Here is a 19,631-nt window from a genome sequence, read left to right as displayed (position 1 = left end):
TACTGAATTAGATGAGTCGGTGGGCGGGGCTACTGGATTAGATGAGTCGGTGGGCGGGGCTACTGAATTAGATGAGTCGGTGGGCGGGGCTACTGGATTAGATGATTCGGTGGGCGGGGCTACTGAATTAGATGATTCGGTGGGCGGGGCTACTGAATTAGATGAGTCGGTGGGTGGGGCTACTGGATTCGATGAGTCGGTGGGCGGGGCTACTGGATTAGATGAGTCGGTGGGCGGGGCTACTGAATTAGATGAGTCGGTGGGCGGGGCTACTGGATTAGATGAGTCGGTGGGCGGGGCTACTGAATTAGATGAGTCGGTGGGCGGGGCTGCTGGATTAGATGAGTCGGTGGGCGGGGCTACTGGATTAGATGAGTCGGTGGGCGGGGCTACTGAATTAGATGAGTCGGTGGGCGAGGCTACTAAATTAGATGAGTTGGTGGGCGGAGCTACTGGATTAGATGAGTCGGTGGGCGGGGCTGCTGAATTAGATGAGTTGGTGGGCGGGGCTACTGGATTAGATGAGTCGGTGGGCGGGGCTACTGGATTAGATGAGTCGGTGGGCGGGGCTACTGAATTAGATGAGTTGGTGGGCGGGGCTACTGGATTAGATGAGTCGGTGGGCGGGGCTACTGGATTAGACGCGCTGTAGAGCCGGTGTTTCGTTGTGCACTGACGTCAGGATGAAGCACAGACTGTTTTCTTGGTCTGGTGTCTATAAAAGCTTTTTTTTGACTAAGAAGGAAGTTTTCAGCTCTGAAACTTACAGGATATTCTTTAATGACCATAACCTTTTATATATCAAAAGCTCAAGGGAAAGTTGATTTCTCAGTTCATCATCACTTTAAGAGCATGGACACGTTGCATTTAGTTTTTTGATTACACCGGAAAGAATAGTCTCTAACAATCTAAGAATAGAGGATGTGCTGATTGCCTTTCTGTTATTATTGATTTTCTCTGAGAAGAAGGAAGCAAACTCGCTGCATTTGCTGTCTGAGAGCATTTAGTCACAATGGACTACAAGTTTTGTCTTCCGCCACATGCGCTTTAAGGGCTCAGTGTTTAATGGCTGTCCCACTTGAAGGGTTTTGTCTATAAAGAAACTTTCTTAAATCCCACCACACTGAGAAATATTCACTGGAGTAAAACATGGCTTTAATAATGACATAACATCGTAGAAAATAAACAACATGGGAAACAATATCGCAACACACAGTATAATGTACAAATCAATCAAAACAATAAAACAAAATATAAAACAGAATATTCTCTGTGTTGATCAATACATTTATGTCTTATCCGAATGGGAAGTTTAAGAATAATTACATTTACTCAGGTCAGGAACTGAAGCCTGAATGTTCAGTCAAACCAGTTATTCTACCAGCACAAGACGTGCTCTTAATTATTTATTTTCAAACAATACCATAATAAAGCGAAGGGGAGGAGAAAGAGTCAGCACTGTTTATTCCTAAAATATGAATATTAAGAGGTTAAGAAGACATTAGTTCAGGAGCACCAGACGAGACACGAAAGAACCCCAGTTACAGATGAACAATATCAGAGCTCATCCACACCGCACCAGATTTATTAAAGCCCTTTTATTCTATCATAACTCATATTCAGATTATTAGGATTGCTGTCATGCTTTGGTAGATCTTAAATCACAACATGGAAACTCAAAAGGACGTAATTATCATGAGGTAAATCGAAATTATGTCATAATTATTATGTCATATTTTGACTTTTTATCTAAATTGTGTGGATTTTTCTCTCAGAGATATGACTATAGGCTCCTATCACTAACACACTCTTTCAATAACACAGAAATCCTGCACTATTGACTTTAGAGCAGGTGTGTGTTGGTCAGTGGTCACTGGTGTCAGTTCCTCACAATAGCAACTCTCCAGCAATGCTCCTGGACACACGTGGTTTAGACCAGATGGCCAACAGATGCGCCAGTGCAGGTCAGATTTAAACACTGAGGAGAACTTGCGTGTGTGTGATAGGGCCTAATCTAATAATTATGATTTACCAAAGCATGATAGTTTTGTATGAACAGGCTTCAGTACTGAACCGGTGTCTGCTGAGCTCAGATCCGCGGGTCTCTGGGTTTATTGGGTGGAAGCATAGGAGGTCTTTCGGAGCGCTCAGAGTAGCGGTCACTCTCGTAGTTGTCATCATCACGACCCCGCCGGTCATCAACACGACCCCGCCGGTCATCAACACGACCCCGCCGGTCATCTCTCCGGTCATCGTAGCGATCATCGTAGCGGTCACTGCGCCGGTCATCGTAGCGGTCACTGTAGCGGTCATCTCGCCGGTCATCATAGCGGTCATCATAACGGTCATCCCGTTCCCGGCGCTCCTTGGGGTCATCTCGTCTGTCGGTGTAGTCGCTGCGGCGGTCGTAGCTTCTCTCGCTGCGGTCATCTGGAGGATCCCGTCGGTCAGCTGCACTTTTCACACTCCGCTCTTCCTCGTAGGTCACACGCTGATAATCTTTCCCTTCCGGTTCCTTGTCTGTGAACTCTTCTCCTTCAGGAGTCCTAAACACAGAGGAATAAAGGTCAGCAGAGGTCATCCGAGGTCAGCTAAGGTCAGCATAACAGGCTCCCGTACCCCATTGCGTACTCCTCCGGCTTCTCCTTCCTCCGACAGCAATAGCAGCAGAGGATGATGGCTCCGAAGAGGACCACCACGCCCACAGCGGCTCCAACAATCCCACCGATGGAGGCCATGCTCATGGAGGCTGCAGAACAAGATGAAGGTCAGGACTGGGGGTCAGGGCAGAGGTCAAGGTCAGGACTGGGAGTCAGGGTGGAACAGAAGGCCAGGACTGGGGGTCAGGGCAGAGCAGAAGGTCATGGCTGGGGCTCAGGGCAGAGCAGAAGGTCAGAACCAGGGGTCACTGTGGAACAGAAGGTCAGGACTGGGGGTCAGGGCGGAGCAGAAGGTCAGGACTGGGGGTCAGGGCGGAGCAGAAGGTCAGGACTGGGGGTCAGGGCAGAGCAGAAGGTCAGGACTGGGGGTCAGGGCCGAGCAGAAGGTCAGAACCAGGGGTCACTGTGGAACAGAAGGTCAGGACTGGGGGTCAGGGCGGAGCAGAAGGTCAGGACTGGGGATCAGGCGGAGCAGATGGTCAGGACTGGGGGTCAGGGCAGAGGTCAAGGTGAAAAGAGGATTCACTTACGTGGCATGACGGCCAGGGTCAGATTACATGTTTCAGATCGGATTTCATTGGCGGATGTGCAGATGTAGAAACCGGACGTTTCCATTGTAACATTGAAGAGCGACAAAACTCCATTTACTGAGAAGAGACCGACACACACACACACACACACACACACACACACACACACACACACACACACACACACACATGTAATGCAGGATAACAAGGTTTAAGCATGTATCAGGCGGACACACGTACAATCAGTGGCCTTGTTTGGGTTCGGCCGAGGGACGTTAGCGGTGGTGTAGCTCTGCCACTTGTAGGTCGGGGCCGGCGTTCCCTCTGCCGAGTGGCAGGTCAGTTTGATGTCCTGAAAGTATTCGGCCACCCCTTCGATCTTGCAGACGGGCGGCGTTGGAGCCACTGGAACACAACATGAACACAGTCAAGATCTTATTCACATAGCGAGTACGACTCATTCTTATGCTTGATTCTGATTGGTCAACGCTGTTATTAGCCGTCATCAATTGCAATGCTGTATACAGAGGTAGACTTTATTTACTAGTACTTTATTACAAACCCAATTCCATAAAGGTTGGGACACTGTACAAATTGTGAATAAAAATGCATAAATGTAAATGTAAATCCCAGGAATGGCTGTAATGGAACTGATCATCTCTTCTTGTTTACCAGTTACAGAAGCAGATAAACGTGAATGAACAACAGAAGGAATGCTGGAAGATAAATTAATAAAGTTGATGACCTGTACATCATATAGACTACATCCAAACAAATCAATACTGGGCCAACAGACATTAAGACAATAAGACAATATATTGCCAGACTAGGAGGGCAAGTGGGTTGACTCTTGTGCCTGCAAGGCCGGAACATCCATGCAGTGAAATCTGGCAAAGTGGACAGTGAGGACCAGCCAGCCGCCGCACAGATATCGACAATGGTCACGCCACTGGACCAAACCCAACACAAGGCTCTGGTTGAATGAGCCTTCACTCTGATGGGGCAATCCAGGCCCAATGAAGAGAAGGCTAGGGCAATTACATCTGCTATCCACCTGGATTACCTCTAATTCATGACCGGATACCATTTGGTGTATCCACCGGAGCACACAAAGAGCTGCTCTGAGGCGCAGCACTCAATAGAGAGACTTTTGAGAGGACACAGGTAAGGGTTAGGGTTAGGCTGCCTTTGAGAGGACACGGGTAAGGGTTAGGGTTAGGCTGCCTTTGAGAGGACACGGGTAAGGGTTAGGGTTAGTCTGCCTTTGAGAGGACTCGGGTAAGGGTTAGGCTTAGGGTTAGGCTGCCTTTGAGAGGACACAGGTAAGGGTTAGGGTTAGGCTGCCTTTGAGAGGACACGGGTAAGGGTTAGGGTTAGGGTTAGTCTGCCTGTGAGAGGACAACGGTAAGGGTTAGGGTTAGGGTTAGGGCTAGGCTGCCTTTGAGAGGACACAGGTAAGGGTTAGGCTTAGGGTTAGGCTGCCTTTGAGAGGACACGGGTAAGGGTTAGGGTTAGGGTTAGGGTTAGTCTGCCTTTGAGAGGACACGGGTAAGGGTTAGGCTTAGGGTTAGTCTGCCTTTGAGAGGACACCGGTAAGGGTTAGGGTTAGGGTTAGGGCTAGGCTGCCTTTGAGAGGACACCGGTAAGGGTTAGGGTTAGGGTTAGGGCTAGGCTGCCTTTGAGAGGACACAGGTAAGGGTTAGGCTGCCTTTGAGAGGACACGGGTAAGGGTTAGGGTTAGGGTTAGGCTGCCTTTGAGAGGACACCGGTAAGGGTTAGGGTTAGGGTTAGGCTGCCTTTGAGAGGACACGGGTAAGGGTTAGGCTTAGGGTTAGGCTGCCATTGAGAGGACACGGGTAAGGGTTAGCCTTAGGGTTAGGCTGCCATTGAGAGGACACGGGTAAGGGTTAGGCTTAGGGTTAGGCTGCCATTGAGAGGACACGGGTAAGGGTTAGGCTTAGGGTTAGGCTGCCATTGAGAGGACACGGGTTAGGGTTAGGCTTAGGGTTAGGCTGCCTTTGAGAGGACACGGGTAAGGGTTAGGCTTAGGGTTAGGCTGCCATTGAGAGGACATGGGTAAGGGTTAGGCTTAGGCTGCCTTTGAGAGGACACAGGTAAGGGTTAGGCTTAGGGTTAGGCTGCCTTTGAGAGGACACAGGTAAGGGTTAGGCTTAGGGTTAGGCTGCCTTTGAGAGGACACCGGTAAGGGTTAGGCTTAGGGTTAGGCTGCCATTGAGAGGACACGGGTTAGGGTTAGGCTTAGGGTTAGTCTGCCTTTGAGAGGACACCGGTAAGGATTAGGGTTAGGGTTAGGCTTAGGGTTAGTCTGCCTTTGAGAGGACACCGGTAAGGATTAGGGTTAGGGTTAGGCTGCTTTTGAGAGGACACGGGTAAGGGTTAGGCTTAGGGTTAGTCTGCCTTTGACAGGACACGGGTAAGGGTTAGGCTTAGGGTTAGGCTGCCTTTGAGAGGACACAGGTAAGGGTTAGGATTAGGGTTAGGCTTAGGCTGCCTTTGATACCCTATGATACCCTATGATTAATTAAAATAAGCTGATAACATCACTGTTTTCTCCAGTACGACTGTACAGCCAAATCTAATTTTGTCGCAATATTATCCTGTTTGACACTGTGAAGCTGCTTTGACACAATCGTGATTGTAAAAGCGCTATATAAATAAAGTTGATTGATTGATTGATTTGAGAGGACACGGGTAAGGGTTAGGCTTAGGGTTAGGTTAGATTAGGGTTAGGGTTAGGGTTAGGCTGCCTTTGAGAGGACACGGGTAAGGGTTAGGCTTAGGGTTAGTCTGCCTTTGAGAGGACACGGGTTAGGGTTAGGCTTAGGGTTAGTCTGCCTTTGAGAGGACACCGGTAAGGATTAGGGTTAGGGTTAGGCTTAGGGTTAGTCTGCCTTTGAGAGGACACCGGTAAGGATTAGGGTTAGGGTTAGGCTGCTTTTGAGAGGACACGGGTAAGGGTTAGGCTTAGGGTTAGTCTGCCTTTGAGAGGACACGGGTAAGGGTTAGGCTTAGGGTTAGGCTGCCTTTGAGAGGACACAGGTAAGGGTTAGGATTAGGGTTAGGCTTAGGCTGCCTTTGATACCCTATGATACCCTATGATTAATTAAAATAAGCTGATAACATCACTGTTTTCTCCAGTACGACTGTACAGCCAAATCTAATTTTGTCGCAATATTATCCTGTTTGACACTGTGAAGCTGCTTTGACACAATCGTGATTGTAAAAGCGCTATATAAATAAAGTTGATTGATTGATTGATTTGAGAGGACACGGGTAAGGGTTAGGCTTAGGGTTAGGTTAGATTAGGGTTAGGGTTAGGGTTAGGCTGCCTTTGAGAGGACACGGGTAAGGGTTAGGCTTAGGGTTAGTCTGCCTTTGAGAGGACACAGGTAAGGGTTAGGCTTAGGGTTAGTCTGCCTTTGAGAGGACACGGGTAAGGGTTAGGCTTAGGGTTAGGTTAGATTAGGGTTAGGCTTAGGGTTAGGCTGCCTTTGAGAGGACAGGGTTAGGGTTAGGGTTAGGCTGCCTTTGAGAGGACACGGGTAAGGGTTAGGCTTAGGGTTAGGCTGCCTTTGAGAGGACAGGGTTAGGGTTAGGGTTAGACACCGGTTAGGGTTAGGGTTGGGGTTAGGGTTAGGGTTAGGTTAGGGTTAGGGTTAGGGTTAGGGTTAGGCTGCCTTTGAGAGGACACGGGTACGGGTTAGGCTTAGGGTTAGGCTGCCTTTGAGAGGACACGGGTAAGGGTTAGGCTTAGGGTTAGTCTGCCTTTGAGAGGACACAGGTAAGGGTTAGGGTTAGGGTTAGGCTGCCATTGAGAGGACACAGGTAAGGGTTAGGGTTAGGGTTAGGCTGCCTTTGAGAGGACACGGGTAAGGGTTAGGCTTAGGGTTAGTCTGCCTTTGAGAGGACACAGGTAAGGGTTAGGGTTAGGGTTAGGCTGCCTTTGAGAGGACACAGGTAAGGGTTAGGCTTAGGGTTAGGCTGCCTTTGAGAGGACAGGGTTAGACACCGGTTAGGGTTAGGGTTAGGGTTAGGGTTGGGGTTAGGGTTAGGTTAGGGTTAGGGTTAGGGTTAGGCTGCCTTTGAGAGGACACGAGTACGGGTTAGGCTTAGGGTTAGGCTGCCTTTGAGAGGACACGGGTAAGGGTTAGGCTTAGGGTTAGGCTGCCTTTGAGAGGACACGGGTAAGGGTTAGGGTTAGGGTTAGGCTGCCTTTGAGAGGACACAGGTAAGGGTTAGGCTTAGGGTTAGGCTGCCTTTGAGAGGACACGGGTACGGGTTAGGCTTAGGGTTAGGCTGCCTTTGAGAGGACACAGGTAAGGGTTAGGCTTAGGGTTAGGCTGCCTTTGAGAGGACACGGGTAAGGGTTAGGCTGCCTTTGAGAGGACACCGGTTAGGGTTAGGGTTAGGGTTAGGGTTGGGGTTAGGGTTAGGGTTAGGGTTAGGGTTAGGCTGCCTTTGAGAGGGTTAGGATTAGGGTTAGGGTTAGGGTTAGGGTTAGTCTGCCTTTGAGAGGACACGGGTAAGGGTTAGGATTAGGGTTAGGGTTCTCAAATCTGTCTCCATTAATCTGTCTCCAAATATTCATAAGCATGTCTCTGAGTGTCTTACCCAAGACGATGAGACTGGCCGTGTCAGACACAGCGTCCTCCTCATTATTCACATCTTCAACGTTGCACTCGTAGCTGCGTGTGTCTGTGCTAGTGACCTTCTGGAGCTGCAGGTCTGCTTTTCCATTCGGGATATCATGAATAAACGTCGCCCTGCCTCTATATTTCGACTGCACTTTAATCGAAGTGGGACCGTTGTAAGTGACGATGCTGATCTGTGGAAAAACAACAGCAGTACATGAACACACATCCACATGAGCTCTAGTGTTAGAGAAGCTGGAGGAAACTGATGGATCTTTACCACTGGATCTTCCGGCTTATCTGGAGCCGCTTTCCATGTGACCCGGACCTGCGCAGTTGGTGATGTTTGGGGCGTAAATTTGCAGGGTATGGTCACAGTATCATCTCTGGCAATCTTATACACCCTCTGTGGGATATCCACAGTCAAGACCGAAGACGTCACCTGCACTCCTGAGGAACACACACACACACACACACACACACACACACACACACACACACTTTATCAACTACACAAAGATCAGACTCACACCACCTGTTTGGCTGTACAGCAGCTCTAGAACGTTATGTTTTTGATTGATTCATTTCCGTTGTAGGAGATCATTAGGTATTTACTTTGGCCACACTTACACAACATCATTTTCATCCAAAAACACATTTGTCATTGAGAGCATGTGCCGTAATTTAGATATCTATTGAAGATGATAGAAATGCGGTTTTACAGATGCTTGAAAAGTGACTTTCAAATGAAAGATTGGTATCAAAAGAGCACACACAACCACACACACACACACACACACACACACACACACACACACACACACACACACACACACACACACACACACACACACACACACACACACACACACACACACACACACACACACACACACACACACACACACACACACACACCTAAACCTACCCATCACAGGAAACATTCTGCATTTTTACTTTCTCATAAAACACATTTATAGTGTAATACCAGTGTAGTTATACAAATTTGTGTCCTCATAAACCACGTAAACAGGCTCTCTCACACACACACACACACACACACACACACACACACACACACACACACACACACACACACACACACTTAAATAACAATAAAAATGTAAAATATGTATGTTTATTTATCAAGGATGCATTAAATAAATAAATTGTGACATTTATAATGTTACAAAAATGTTTTTTTAATAAATGTTGTTCTTTTGAACGTTGAGGGTTTCCACACACATATAAACTGATAATAATCATAAAGGTTTCTCAAGCCTCAGATCCTCATATTAGAGCGATTAGTGATCATGTGACTCTGAAGACTGCAGTAATGATGATGATGACCAGGAATAAATCACACTTTACTATATATTCACAGAGAGAACAGATGATCTACTGGAGGAATATTACACTGATTACTGGAGTTATGAGCAGAAGAGACTCAAAAACATGAAAACATCTGAATTATCCCAAACATTTGAGCGGTAACAGGTACGACCGCCCGAGGCGAGACAGACATATCTGCAAACGTTACCAAGAATTAAAATGAGATTTAATGGAGTTATCCTTCGTTGTCATCATATATATTGTGATCTTTGTCTTAGAGGTTTCTCCTAAATTATTTCATAATGCACGCGTGTGTGTGCTGGTGTGTGTATGTGTGTGTGTGTGTGTGTGTGTGTGTGTGTGTGTGTGTGTGTGTGTGTGTGTGTGTGTGTGTGTGTGTGTGTGTGTGTGTGTGTGTGTGTGTGCGCGCTCGGGCGTTGGCTCAGAGCCGCAGATGCAGGAAAGAGCTATAGTTCTGTGGAACGGCCTGGAGGTAAATCAGGTGTTCTGTTGAATAATGACTAACTCACTCATTCTGGAAGAGATTATCTGGTTAATTCTGAGCTTTTATCTTAATATCTCCTTCAGAAGCTCATGAAGTAGCCCATGTGAACACAACTCGATCTGAAGTGCTGACGTTAGTGGTGTGTGTGAAGCTCTTTCTGGACCACAATCTCAATCGACTGACACACGAGGAGTAAATAAATGCCCACAGAATAACAGATTCAAACACATTAAAGCTGGCTTACCGCTGAACAGCAGACCAATACCAAATATCCCCAGCATCGCGGCCATCTTCTGGAGCCAGAGTCACAGGTATGAGAGGAACTAAAGAGGTGAAGAAGACCAAAAAAACCTGAAACTCACTCAGAGAGCCAATCAGAGGCCAGGACAGCAGTGAAGCCCCGCCCATCTGTCGAGTCTCATCTTGCCCTGTGCTCTTATGTGTCTCACAGTTTCATGCTAGAAAAGCCACACACACACACACACACACACACACAAACACACACACACACACACGCGCACGATCTGTGACCCGGTGATCTACTCCTGAGGGAGAAACCTGAATTAATGCAGATCTGAAGTGTTGACCTTTGTGGTGCGGACTCAGATGGTGTTTGTGAACTCTTGGAAACTCATTTCTCTTTATTAAAAAAAAACAGCCTGAAAAAACATTTGCATCAGATCCAGAGGAACTGGTTTGACAAGAGGATATGATGAGGGAGTGGCAACACACACACACACACATACATACACACACACACACACGTACACACACACACACACACTCACACACACACACACGTTGCATTTTTGTGAATTGTGGGGACTTTCCATAGACGTAATGCATTTCACACTGTACAAACCTATCCCCCTACACTGACCCTAAACCTAAACAACACACACACACACACACACACACACACACACACACACACACACACACACACACACACACACTCACACACACACACGTTGCATTTTTGTGAATTGTGGGGACTTTCCATAGACGTAATGCATTTCACACTGTACAAACCTATCCCCCTACACTGACCCTAAACCTAAACATCACACACACACACACACACACACACACACACACACACACACACACACACACACACACACACACACACACACACACACACAGACACACACACGTACACACACACACACACACACGCACACACACACTTGTATGGACATTCCATTGGCGTAATGGTTTACACACTCTCACACTCACTAACCCTTGAACACTTAAACACACACACACACACACACACATCATGTTTGAATTATTGCACCAATGGCCACAGAGCAGCTAATTTGCATATTCATAAGCAGCTCAGTGGCGTCCTCTGGTGGCTGGAGACCAGAATGCAGTCAAGATACAAACATTGCATGAACATGGAACTTTATATTACCCGAGTTAGTCGATGTTCACTATTATAGACATAATAGGAGATTAGTTGGAATTCAGAAAAAAGGTAGGCCAGTGAAATCAAAATGTAAGGTTTTTAGCCTTTAGTATGACTGAGTTAGCCTTAAAGTTATGAATAATCCGCTGTGATCCAAAGCAAAATGACTGTACACGCTCGGCTTAGCTGAAGGGACTGAGCCGAACCCATTAGCGAAGTCGATTTTAGACAGTATCTCACCGTCATTTAGACTCTTTGTTGCATCCCTCGCATTAATAAGATCTTGTATCCGGTATGGTTACCTTGTGTAAGTCAGGGCTATTGTCCACCCAGCCGGCTGTTATCGCAGAATAAACCCCGCCGGAGTGATCCGGACCCCGAGGCGAAGCGGAGCGTCACTCTGAAGGGGTTTATTCTGAGATAACAACCGGCTGGGTGGACATTATCCCGCTTATTACACGCCTACTAGTCTCAAATAAATTACACACTAAATATTATCTTGAGATTAAATATTTTATTAGCTCTTACGCAAAGAAAAACAGTTCCAGACTGCTTTAAGCCTTTATCTATTGCTGCTAAATGTTGAGAATGAATGCTGAAAGGGTTAGTTCAGCCAAAAATGAACCCAAGCCTATGATTTACTCACCCTCAGGTCATTATAGGTGTTTATGACATTCTTCTGTCAGACAAATACAATCAGAGTTATATTTAAAAAGCCCAGGCTAACGTTAATCCCAGCAGTAGTTGGAGCTGTTTCTGAAGTCCATTAAATGCAGCTGTCCGTCAAATAACGTGCTCCACACGACTCCGATGGGTTAATAGAGCCTTCTGATTCCAATCGATGCGTTTGTGTCAGAAAAATATCCATATTTAAAACGTTATAAAGGAAACCCGCCTTGAAGTCTTCCATTGTAGCCCACGGCTGTTTAAGCCACAAGATGGCGCCAGCGTTAAGCACAGAAGTAGAACCGGTCAAGATAACTCGCAGTACCCGGATGAGCGGTGTGTGTTATCTGGGAATAACACACCGCTGGAATGAGCGATGGACCAATCAGAATCAAGTATTTCACAGAGCCGCGTAATAATGCTTTGTAATTGATAACTAGCCTAAAGCTCCCATGCCTTTGTGGCGGATGGATTCCTCCCATGATGGTGAACACATATTTATCCGATAACCTTCCACAATCATTGTTACTTTTCCCACAGTTACTTTTATATTTTTCGAGTAATTCTCTTCATTTTTTGGTAATAAAGTTTCATTTACAACTCTATCTATTTCTTTCCCCAGGTCGACCGTTTAAAGCCAGTTAATTTTCTTGATCTCTTCAGGAACTTTTTCTGTCATCTCTTTGATCCTAAGAGCATCTTTTAGACTCATTATATAGGAGCTGTCTTCTACACAGTGTATTCCTTCCCAAAAGTATCCCTCTCTTGGTACAGGGGTCATTTCCATATCTCCGATGTTTTCCATCTAGTTTCCTGGCCCCTGGAGGTCATTCTGTTATTGGTGTCATTTCTGCTCCTGTGTCCAAAAGGAATCGAATGCCTTTATAATTTATATTAAAGTCTCTTTCTTCGGTTTCTTCCACTAATTTAGACGCTACAGTCGCTTTTCCTGGGTTTCTAATTCGTAATAGTTGTCCTATTAGAGCTGACTCTACGAGCACTGTCGGGTTAGGGCTCTGCTCTTTTATTCCTCTTGCTATGGGCCTGATCCTCACACAGGTGAACTCTGAAGGGCTGGTCAGGCACACACAGGCAGCCCATCCGGATAATCGATCGTTATTAGCAAAATATCAGAAGGTTACAGATTATAATACTTCAGCGCTTCCAATCTCAACAGGGCAGTCCTGTACGAGGGGAAGAACACAAAGGATAATTACCTTATATGCAGTTCAAAGCAATAGATGTAAAATAGCATTCTCATTGGAGCAATTCAAGTTAAAATTATACAGCAGAGCAATACAGCGAGTATTCGTAGAGATAGGTTTCTCTACAAGGATACACATATCAATCAAATCAAAAGATGAACGCCAGAGAGTCAAAAGGCAGAGGTTAGGGTTAGGGTTAGGCAGAGGTATATATCCACAGGGTTAGGGTTAGGCAGAGGTATATATACACAGGGTTAGGGTTAGGCAGAGGTATATATACACAGGGTTAGGGTTAGGCAGAGGTATATATACACAGGGTTAGGGTTAGGCAGATGTATATATACACAGGGTTAGGGTTAGGCAGAGATATATATACACAGGGTTAGGGTTAGGCAGAGGTATATATACACACGGTTAGGGTTAGGCAGAGGTATATATACACACGGTTAGGGTTAGGCAGAGGTATATATACACAGGGTTAGGGTTAGGCAGATGTATATATCCACAGGGTTAGGGTTAGGCAGAGGTATATATCCACAGGGTTAGGGTTAGGCAGAGGTATATATACACAGGGTTAGGGTTAGGCAGAGGTATATATACACAGGGTTAGGGTTAGGCAGAGGTATATATACACAGGGTTAGGGTTAGGCAGATGTATATATACACAGGGTTAGGGTTAGGCAGAGATATATATACACAGGGTTAGGGTTAGGCAGAGGTATATATACACACGGTTAGGGTTAGGCAGAGGTATATATACACACGGTTAGGGTTAGGCAGAGGTATATATACACAGGGTTAGGGTTAGGCAGATGTATATATACACAGGGTTAGGGTTAGGCAGAGATATATATACACAGGGTTAGGGTTAGGCAGAGGTATATATACACACGGTTAGGGTTAGGCAGAGGTATATATACACACGGTTAGGGTTAGGCAGAGGTATATATACACAGGGTTAGGGTTAGGCAGAGGTATATATCCACAGGGTTAGGGTTAGGCAGAGGTATATATACACAGGGTTAGGGTTAGGCAGAGGTATATATCCACAGGGTTAGGGTTAGGCAGAGGTATATATACACAGGGTTAGGGTTAGGCAGAGGTATATATCCACAGGGTTAGGGTTAGGCAGAGGTATATATCCACAGGGTTAGGGTTAGGCAGAGGTATATATACACAGGGTTAGGGTTAGGCAGAGGTATATATACACAGGGTTAGGGTTAGGCAGAGGTATATATACACAGGGTTAGGGTTAGGCAGAGGTATATATACACAGGGTTAGGGTTAGGCAGAGGTATATATACACAGGGTTAGGGTTAGGCAGAGGTATATATACACAGGGTTAGGGTTAGGCAGAGGTATATATCCACAGGGTTAGGGTTAGGCAGATGTATATATACACAGGGTTAGGGTTAGGCAGAGATATATATACACAGGGTTAGGGTTACGCAGAGATATATATACACAGGGTTAGGGTTAGGCAGAGGTATATATACACAGGGTTAGGGTTAGGCAGATGTATATATACACAGGGTTAGGGTTAGGCAGAGATATATATACACACGGTTAGGGTTAGGCAGATGTATATATACACAGGGTTAGGGTTAGGCAGAGATATATATACACAGGGTTAGGGTTAGGCAGAGGTATATATACACAGGGTTAGGGTTAGGCAGATGTATATATACACAGGGTTAGGGTTAGGCAGAGATATATATACACACGGTTAGGGTTAGGCAGAGGTATATATACACACGGTTAGGGTTAGGCAGAGGTATATATACACAGGGTTAGGGTTAGGCAGAGGTATATATACACAGGGTTAGGGTTAGGCAGAGATATATATACACAGGGTTAGGGTTAGGCAGAGGTATATATACACAGGGTTAGGGTTAGGCAGAGGTATATATACACAGGGTTAGGGTTAGGCAGAGATATATATACACACGGTTAGGGTTAGGCAGAGGTATATATACACAGGGTTAGGGTTAGGCAGAGGTATATATACACACGGTTAGGGTTAGGCAGAGGTATATATACACAGGGTTAGGGTTAGGCAGAGATATATATACACAGGGTTAGGGTTAGGCAGAGGTATATATACACAGGGTTAGGGTTAGGCAGAGGTATATATACACAGGGTTAGGGTTAGGCAGAGATATATATACACACGGTTAGGGTTAGGCAGAGGTATATATACACAGGGTTAGGGTTAGGCAGAGGTATATATACACAGGGTTAGGGTTAGGCAGAGGTATATATACACAGGGTTAGGGTTAGGCAGAGGTATATATACACAGGGTTAGGGTTAGGCAGAGATATATATACACACGGTTAGGGTTAGGCAGAGGTATATATACACAGGGTTAGGGTTAGGCAGAGGTATATATACACACGGTTAGGGTTAGGCAGAGGTATATATACACAGGGTTAGGGTTAGGCAGAGATATATATACACAGGGTTAGGGTTAGGCAGAGGTATATATACACAGGGTTAGGGTTAGGCAGATGTATATATACACAGGGTTAGGGTTAGGCAGAGATATATATACACACGGTTAGGGTTAGGCAGAGGTATATATACACAGGGTTAGGGTTAGGCAGATGTATATATACACAGGGTTAGGGTTAGGCAGAGATATATATACACAGGGTTAGGGTTAGGCAGAGGTATATATACACACGGTTAGGGTTAGGCAGAGGTATATATACACAGGGTTAGGGTTAGGCAGAGGTATATATACACACGGTTAGGGTTAGGCAGAGGTATATATACACAGGGTTAGGGTTAGGCAGAGGTATATATCCACAGGGTTAGGGTTAGGCAGAGGTATATATCCACAGGGTTAGGGTTAGGCAGAGGTATATATACACAGGGTTAGGGTTAGGCAGAGGTATATATACACACGGTTAGGGTTAGGCAGAGGTATATATACACACGGTTAGGGTTAGGCAGAGGTATATATACACAGGGTTAGGGTTAGGCAGAGGTATATATCCACAGGGTTAGGGTTAGGCAGAGGTATATATCCACAGGGTTAGGGTTAGGCAGATGTATATATACACAGGGTTAGGGTTAGGCAGAGGTATATATCCACAGGGTTAGGGTTAGGCAGAGGTATATATACACAGGGTTAGGGTTAGGCAGAGGTATATATCCACAGGGTTAGGGTTAGGCAGAGGTATATATCCACAGGGTTAGGGTTAGGCAGAGGTATATATACACAGGGTTAGGGTTAGGCAGAGGTATATATCCACAGTCTTTGGGTATTTTCAGAGGAACTTAAACTGCTGATTGATGATCGGTTGACTGTCATCAGTGACCCGGCTTATCAGGAGATCTTATCAGAGGGTGCTGGTTTCTTCATGTTCTTTCTTTCTTTCTTTCTTTCCTTCCTCTTTGTTTAACGGTCTTCCTCATATGTGTGTGCGTGGATAAGTCTGCAAGTGTATTCGTAAGTTCACAATACCTTTTAATATTTATATTTGAATCTTCCCTTACAACCCACACACACACACACACGCACCCACACAAACACAGAAACACACACACACACACCCACACCCACCCACACACACACACACACACACACACACACACACACACACACACACACACACACGTTATCAGTGAGTGCTCGTCTGGGTGTGCTCTTTGAGACCAGTCTCTCATATGAAAGCCACATTTCTACAATCTTAAAAACACACCGTGAGAAAAAGGGTCTGTGTGACTTCACTTCACTTTCTCTCTGCTCAGATGATAAACATTATCAAAATGATTCCTGCTCACATGGATCCGCGGAAACAACTAAAAACATCGCATTATGCAGGCCAGACAAATACAAACCCGATTCCAAAAAAGTTGTGAGACTGTACAAATTGTTAAAATAAAAAAAATGCAATCATTTACAAATCTCATAAACTTATATTTTATTCACAACAGAATATAAATAACGTATCAAATGTTGAAAGGGAGACATTTTGAAATGTCATGCCAAATATCGGCTCATTTTGGATTTCATGAGAGCTGCACATTCCAGAGAAGTTGGGACAGGGAGCAATAAGAGACCGGAAGAGTTAAATGTTCATATAAGGAACAGCTGGAGGACCAATCTGCAGCTTATTAGGCCTAATGGCAACATGATTGGGTATAAAAGAGCCTCTAAAGCCCCTTTCCCACTGCGATTTCGGCAAACACACGGATAATCCGACCCGGCATTTGTTCCCGGGCCGCTAGATTTGGTCCATTCACACTGCCAGCGAAATACCGTAATATGTGCGCTTTCACACACAACCCGTAACGGTCCCGGGTCGAGCTGACACGTGACATCCTGATGTGACGTATAACGGCGAGCGATCTCAGCTTCAGCGCGGATAGTAAGGAGCTCCGTGGTCTCGACTTGTGTCCAGTTTGCGCTCATTTCTGCTTGTTTAATTTTAGTTTCTTTTGAATACGAACACTCTCTGCGTTTAAAACACCGACGAGCTCTTCTGGCACTGCAGGGTTGTGTTATTGAAGAAACAAGCTCTAGGAGTCGCACGATAACTACGCACACGCTGCGGCATTAGTTTCGGCTTTTGTTCACACAGCGCTCGTCCCGAATCAAACCCCGCAATGTTACTAGGTCCCCGACCCGGGTTCAGTTCGGTAATCAATCCCGGGACGTGGTGCTTTCACACAGAAGGCGACCCGGCAATGCTCCGGGAATATTACGGGTCCGACGTGCAGTGTGGAAGGGGCTTCAGAGTGGCAGTGTCTCTCAGAAGACAAGATGGGCAGAGGATCACCAATTCCCCCAATGCTGCGGCGGACAATAGTGGAGCAATATCAGAAAGGAGTTTCTCAGAGAAACACTGCAGAGAGTTTGAAGTTATCATCATCTACAGCGCATAATATCATCCAGAGATTCAGATAATCTGGACCAATCTCTGAGCGTAAGGGTCAAGGGTCAAAACCAAACTGGATGGCCGTGATCTTCAGCCCTTAGACGGCACTGCATCACACACAGGAATGCTACTGTAATGGACATCACAACATGGGCTCAGGAATACTTCCAGAAAACACTGGTGAACACAATCCACCGCGCCATTCGCCGTCGCCGGCTAAAACTCTACAGGTCAAAGAAGAAGCCATATCTAAACATGATCCAGAAGCGCAGGCGTTTCCTCTGGGCCAAGGCTCATTTAAAATGGACTGAGGCAAAGTGGAAAACTGATCTGGGGTCAGACGAATCAAAATATGAAGTTCTTTCTGGAAAACTGGGACGCCATGTCATCCGGACTAAAGAGGACAAGGGCAACCCAAGCTGTTCTCAGCGCTCAGTTCAGAAGCTGATCTCTGATGGTCTGGGGTTCATGAGTGTGTGTGGCATGGGCAGCTTACACATCTGGAGAGGCCATCAATGCTGAAAGGTCTATCCAAGTTCTAGAGCAACATCTGCTCCATCCAGACGGCGTCTCTTTCAGGGAAGACCTTGCATTCTCCAACATGACAATGCCAGACCACACACTGCATCAATTACAACATCATGGCTGCGCAGAAGAAGGATCCGGCGCTGAAATGGCCAGCCTGCAGTCCAGATCTTTCACCATTAGAAAACATTTGGCGCATCATAAAGAGGAAGATGCGATAAAGAAGACCTAAGACAGTTGAGCAGCTAGAAGCCTGTGTTAGACAAGAATGGACAACATTCCTATTCCTAAACTTGAGCAGCTCGTCTCCTCAGTCCCAGACGTTTGCAGACTGATATAAACAGAAGAGGGGATGACACACAGGGGGAAACATGGCCACGGCACATCTTTACTGAGATGTGTTGATGACATGGAATGATAGATTTTCTTTTCTTTTAAACATTTGAGATGCCATCTATGTTGTATTCTGAATAAAATGTGAAATTTGAAACTATCACATCATTGCATTCTGTTTTTATTCTCAATTTGTACAGTGTCCCAACTCTTTTGGAATCAGGTTTGTAATTTGGAGGTCATTTTGTAAAGAGAAACTGCGCACAGATGTATACGTCTATAGACTAAACACGCATTGAGAGCGGAAAACGGTGTTGTGCGTAAGTGACCCCAGAGTAAATAACTTCTTATTACAACAGAAATGAATCAGTCAAAAACTAAATTTAGCTGGACAATAATTTTATTCTGGAGCTGATGTGCAACCCAATCTCTCATGAATCTCTCGTTCTCCCCGTAGAGCTGCTCTGTGATGTGACAGCGCTGAATAAATTAAGGAGACGCGACTTCATAAAGAGAAACAGAACAGGAATCAGGAACTGTGGAGACTAATTAACAACAGGAACAGAGCAAACTAAAGCACAACACACAGTAGTGTTAGCGTATTTTAATTCCCTTTTCTGGGTAAAGCACTTTCAATTACCATAGTGTATGAAAAGTGCAATGTAAATTATCTTAAATTATCATAGTTGACAAACTCACCTCAGAAAATAAATAATGTCATGATGTGGGCTGGTAATGTTTAATTCAGATCCAGATTTGTTGATGGTTTATAAAGGGTTTGAAAAACTGTAAAATTTTCTGTACTGTACTGTAAAAAAATGTATTTCTATTATATTTTCTAGTCAAAATATCAAAATATTCTTACATTAAGAAACATTTACTAGACAAGTAAAACATTATTGTCTTGTTTTGGGGAAAATAA

The 19,631-nt window shown here is 45.4% G+C and overlaps 1 protein-coding gene across 1 annotated transcript; it reads right to left on the bottom strand.

Moving 5' to 3' along the window:
* Nucleotides 1–1,138: 1,138 nt before the first annotated feature.
* On the bottom strand, nt 1,139–10,089 carry gpa33a (glycoprotein A33 (transmembrane), paralog a). Its single transcript, XM_067442897.1, has 7 exons — nt 9,924–10,089; nt 8,123–8,292; nt 7,823–8,036; nt 3,431–3,595; nt 3,191–3,307; nt 2,620–2,749; nt 1,139–2,546 (listed from the first exon to the last, which is right to left on the bottom strand). Exons 1-7 carry the CDS (start codon nt 9,967–9,969, stop codon nt 2,090–2,092), a joined length of 1,299 nt encoding a protein of 432 aa, XP_067298998.1. The 5' UTR covers nt 9,970–10,089; the 3' UTR covers nt 1,139–2,089.
* Between the last annotated feature and the right edge of the window lie 9,542 nt (nt 10,090–19,631).

This window comes from Pseudorasbora parva, chromosome 4 (assembly GCF_024679245.1).
Source record: "Pseudorasbora parva isolate DD20220531a chromosome 4, ASM2467924v1, whole genome shotgun sequence".
NCBI lineage: Eukaryota > Metazoa > Chordata > Actinopteri > Cypriniformes > Gobionidae > Pseudorasbora > Pseudorasbora parva.
Note: the sequence above shows the minus strand (reverse complement) of the source record. Positions and strands in the feature narration are given on the sequence as shown.

What these genes read in the sequence shown, in the direction of transcription:
- gpa33a (XM_067442897.1), bottom strand. Translation starts at nt 9,969, where the DNA reads ATGGCCGCGATGCTGGGGATATTTGGTATTGGTCTGCTGTTCAGCG. An exon ending in CCCAAACAAGGCCACTGATT is followed by an intron (nt 3,308 to 3,430) that starts GTACGTGTGTCC and finishes GTCTCTTCTCAG; the next exon opens with TAAATGGAGTTTTGTCGCTC. An exon ending in GACCCTGGCCGTCATGCCAC is followed by an intron (nt 2,750 to 3,190) that starts GTAAGTGAATCC and finishes CTTGTTCTGCAG; the next exon opens with CCTCCATGAGCATGGCCTCC.